General features: G+C 37.7%; 1 protein-coding gene across 1 annotated transcript in view; it reads left to right on the top strand.

Annotated features, from left to right (window-relative positions):
• The window catches only part of LOC107100226 (zinc-binding protein A33-like), a 7,791-nt gene extending 5,392 nt beyond the window's left edge, over positions 1-2,399 (top strand). The window contains exon 7 of the mRNA XM_015398637.1: positions 1,475-2,399. Within this exon, the coding sequence (XP_015254123.1) occupies positions 1,475-2,010 (536 nt within the window). The 3' untranslated portion in view covers positions 2,011-2,399. The remainder of the gene's footprint in view (positions 1-1,474) is intronic.
• Positions 2,400-4,007: the final 1,608 nt, after the last annotated feature.

Below are 4,007 nucleotides of genomic sequence, written 5' to 3' on the forward strand. Positions count from 1 at the left end.
GGCATAGCATCTTGATTCATAAGTCGCAGCTAATATATGCACCATTAAATAAGAAATAAGAATCTATGGAGTGATTTTTCTGCCAAAACGTGAACAAAAATGCATGTTGCGTACACACATAAAGCATGTTGCAAATGCATAAAGCATGTTTCACACAAACAAATCTTATCACTCACAAATAAACATGTTGCACCCAAATAAATCTTATTGTTCACAAATAAAACTTGTGTTACAAACTCTCATCTAATGTCACACACAAATAAAACTTTTTTTTCAAACGGTCCTTAAATGTTGCACACACACTAAAATTAGTTTTACAAACCGACTCTAACATTGCACTTAAAATATAATTTGTAAATTGTCCCCGAGTACAAAACGATCTCTGCTCGCATACAAAACAGCCTCTCCTCGTGTGTACGAGACAATTCTTCACACTCCGCCGTAAGTTTCTGTCAAAAGTTACGCGATACATGGAGAATTGTCATTCTGACTAACCGACAGCAGGAGGCGCCATACAATCAAAACAACTGAAACTGCCTTAAGTCGAGCTGCGTTTCCCATCAGATACGGTTTCCCCTGAATCTCTGCACAGCGTAGGTGGCACAATTCACCGTGCAAGCCTATATGAAGGGAAGAAAGTTAGAAAGGGATAAATCGGGATGGATTGATGGCTCAATCGATCTGAAAACCCTGTTAAAAAAAACCTCACACCCATGAGTAGAGGTAAAGCAGCCTGATGATATTTACACCGCACCAGATACGGTTCCCCACATGTTAAGAAGAGGGGAACGTTATCTGACGGAGTTTATAGGTCCATCAGATACCGTTCCCCCCATGTTAGACAGGGGATCGTCAGATACTGTTCATTAAAGATACCATCCATCCATCCATCCATCCATCCATCCATCCATCCATCCATCCATCCATCCATCCATCCATCCATCCCGATTTCTAACTTTCTCCCCTTAAATTCACCTTAATAAAAGGTGTAAATGTTTTTTTTCTCTTTCTTTTTTTTTTTTGAACTAAAACCAGTAATTAGTTTGCCTATTTTCTAAAGTATCAGTACAGCAACTACTCTTTCATACATGAACGCTGCTGCTGCCTGAGCTGCTAACAAAGATGAGTTCTCATAACAGGAATTCTGGGAATGAAAGTGCTGTTTCTTCTGACTTGTATAATAGTTTTTAAAGTAGGGCTGAAATAGTTCATTTAATTAAGTGTTTTATTTGGATAACATATATTTTTCTGGATTAATAGTTAAATACACAGAATTACTATAAATAACAATATCTGCTGCTCTGTTTTAAAGTGATTTAAAGTGAGTGTCAGATTTGGTCTTAAGTCTATATTACCTGGGATACAAATTTGGCCTCAAAGCTCATCTGTGTGTATTTTTTTTAGCTTAATATCCTGAACGATATTTTACATAATCATCTACAACCCTGTATCCTGTTTGTTCCTGTGTGTGCAGACCCAGTTGCTTTCGATCCAAACACAGCCTCTCCGTGGCTCTCATTAAGCGCTGATCTCACCAGCGTGAAGGAGAGCCCAGAGCGACTGACCGTCCCTGACAACCGAGAGCGCTTCGAGCCTATCGTCTTCGTCTTGGGGGCTCAAAATTTCGAAAGTGGAAAACATAAATGGGACATCATTGTCGGTGACAACCCTAAGTGGATCCTGGGAGTGAGCAAGGTGGAGGTGGCCCGAAAAAAGAAGTTCACCGTCTCACCAAATCGTGGGGTGTGGGCTCTGGGGCTGAGTAAAGGGGTGTATACCGTCCACGATGAGAAGCGCACAGAGCTGGTGGTGCCGCAGAGTCCTGAGAAAATACGCATCAAACTAAATATGGATAAGGGAGAGGTGTCGTTTTGGGACGGGGGGAGAGAGAAGCACTTAGTCACCCTTAAATATGAGTTTAAGGGAGCACTTTGTCCTATTTTTGGCCCAGGCCTCCATTCTACTCCTATGCTCCTGGCCCCTGGAAAAATAGCTGTACACACATCATAAATGAACTTTCTTCCCCTGTAAAACAGGCAGGTAGTCTGGGCAACCAGAATGATCAGACTTCTACATAGCGTATTACGCTCCATGTAATTCAGTCTGACTGTGCCAGGGTAACAGGCAGATGGTTAACCCATTTATGCATGACTTAAAAGTTTCAGTACAGAACTCTAAAAAAAGCTTATCAGGCGATTTGATTTTAGATGCATGTTTGAGAAAAATATGATAAAACATATCTAATGGAGATTAATATTTGCTGTTAGGGGTGCTTAAAGTGCAGGTGTGATTCTTTAAGCAATATACAGCAAAAAAAATTTCTTAATGGCCAAAAATATCTTTCAGAAATTATTTCCATTTAAAGTACAAAAAGAGAGCAATGAAGGCTAAAGTTTCAGAAAACAACCAACTACCCCTTTTCATTGCAGTCATACCACAGGAAACACTTCACCTTTTGATATCTGACGAAAAGTTTAAATACAATATTCATATTCAATCATGTTTTTATCTTTTGCTATGTTGGCGCTTTTCGATGCTTGGGTGGGTTATGTTTTCTTCTAAAATTTTGCTCTTCTATGCAATGTTCTAGTTGTTTTTACCTTTTTGTAATGTCTGTGTTGACTCTTTTTCTAAGGTAATGTCTGTGATGAGACTTTGATGGCTTGTTAATGAGAAAGGATTGTATTAGTAAGCTTTTTATTTCTTGCTATTACAGTGTGATAACAGTGTACACTGGAATGACTTAAAGTGGGATGAATTACAACAGAATGTTTTGTTTCTTCAGTGATATTCTACTTGTTTTCTTTTGATCTCATTAAAGGCCAAATACTGAAACCTAACTTGGTTTCATTGTCCTTTTGCTGAAATGGGAAAAAAATAAATGCGCAGTAAATTCCTAAAGCCTTCACTCTTTTCTTTTTTGTTTGTTTGTTTTGATTTTTTAATACCTAGCAATCAAAAATATATTTATAAAGGTTTGTTGATGCTAGTTCTCCTCTCCAGTGAGCAGAATGTTGGGTATATCATGAACAGATGCAGAAACAAACTTCTACTTGACGGCGAGACCGGGTGATTAAATATGCATATCTTTGGACAAGGAGGAACCCAGAGTCCCTGTAGTGAGCTTGTGCACTGAGAAACCACAAATTGCAAAAATGTCTTTCTAAATTTCTCACGTTTATTGATTATATGTTAACTAGAACCTACATGTATATAAAGATAATATGTAAGAGAAAGACAAAATAAATAATTCTAAGCAAAGAAAATCACAGATAAGAATCTGGAAAGTAACCGTGTGGTATTTATCCTCCTAAAATAAATATATATATGTGTGTGTGTGTACTTCATATGGGGTGGGGACCCTGTAATTATATTGTATATATAATATATATTGTATGAAATTGTGTAATATCAAACTGGTCCTATAGTCACTCTATTACAGATAGAGTAATGTAACGAAAGTAGTTTACCCTGGGATTATTAAAGTATTTCTGATTCCGATTCCTGGTTGATGGGACAGTGTCCAGCTTGAAAGAGCTCCTGTGTGTCGCTGAATGTGTGCATGGATGACTGAAAGACCTCTTCTGCCTCCATTTATCTGTTTACTACAGTGTGTTAAATTCATGTAAATGTGTATTTGAAGACATTTCAATTAGTGGTTTAATCTAAAAAAAAGTCTAATCAACCAAAACTTTCGTGACCCCCATGGAGTACCTACATGGACCCCTAGGGGTCGCGGACCCCTGTTGAAGACCTTCGATCTAGAATATAAGATATATTTTCAGTTGTTTCATACTTTTTTTGTAAAGTATATAATTCCACGTGTTAATTCATAGTTTTGATGCCTTCAATGTGAATCTTCAATTCTCATAGTCATGAAAATAAAATAAAACTCTTTGAATTAGTTTTTTTTTTTTCTGGTCATCAAATATAAACAATGCTGCCTTCTCCTCAGCGTGGCACAAAGTAACCTAAACTGATGTTGCTTAACCCGGTTCGATTCAGGT

The sequence above is a fragment of the Cyprinodon variegatus genome, unplaced genomic scaffold (genome assembly GCF_000732505.1).
Source record: "Cyprinodon variegatus isolate N-32 unplaced genomic scaffold, C_variegatus-1.0 Scaffold946, whole genome shotgun sequence".
Taxonomy (NCBI): domain Eukaryota; kingdom Metazoa; phylum Chordata; class Actinopteri; order Cyprinodontiformes; family Cyprinodontidae; genus Cyprinodon; species Cyprinodon variegatus.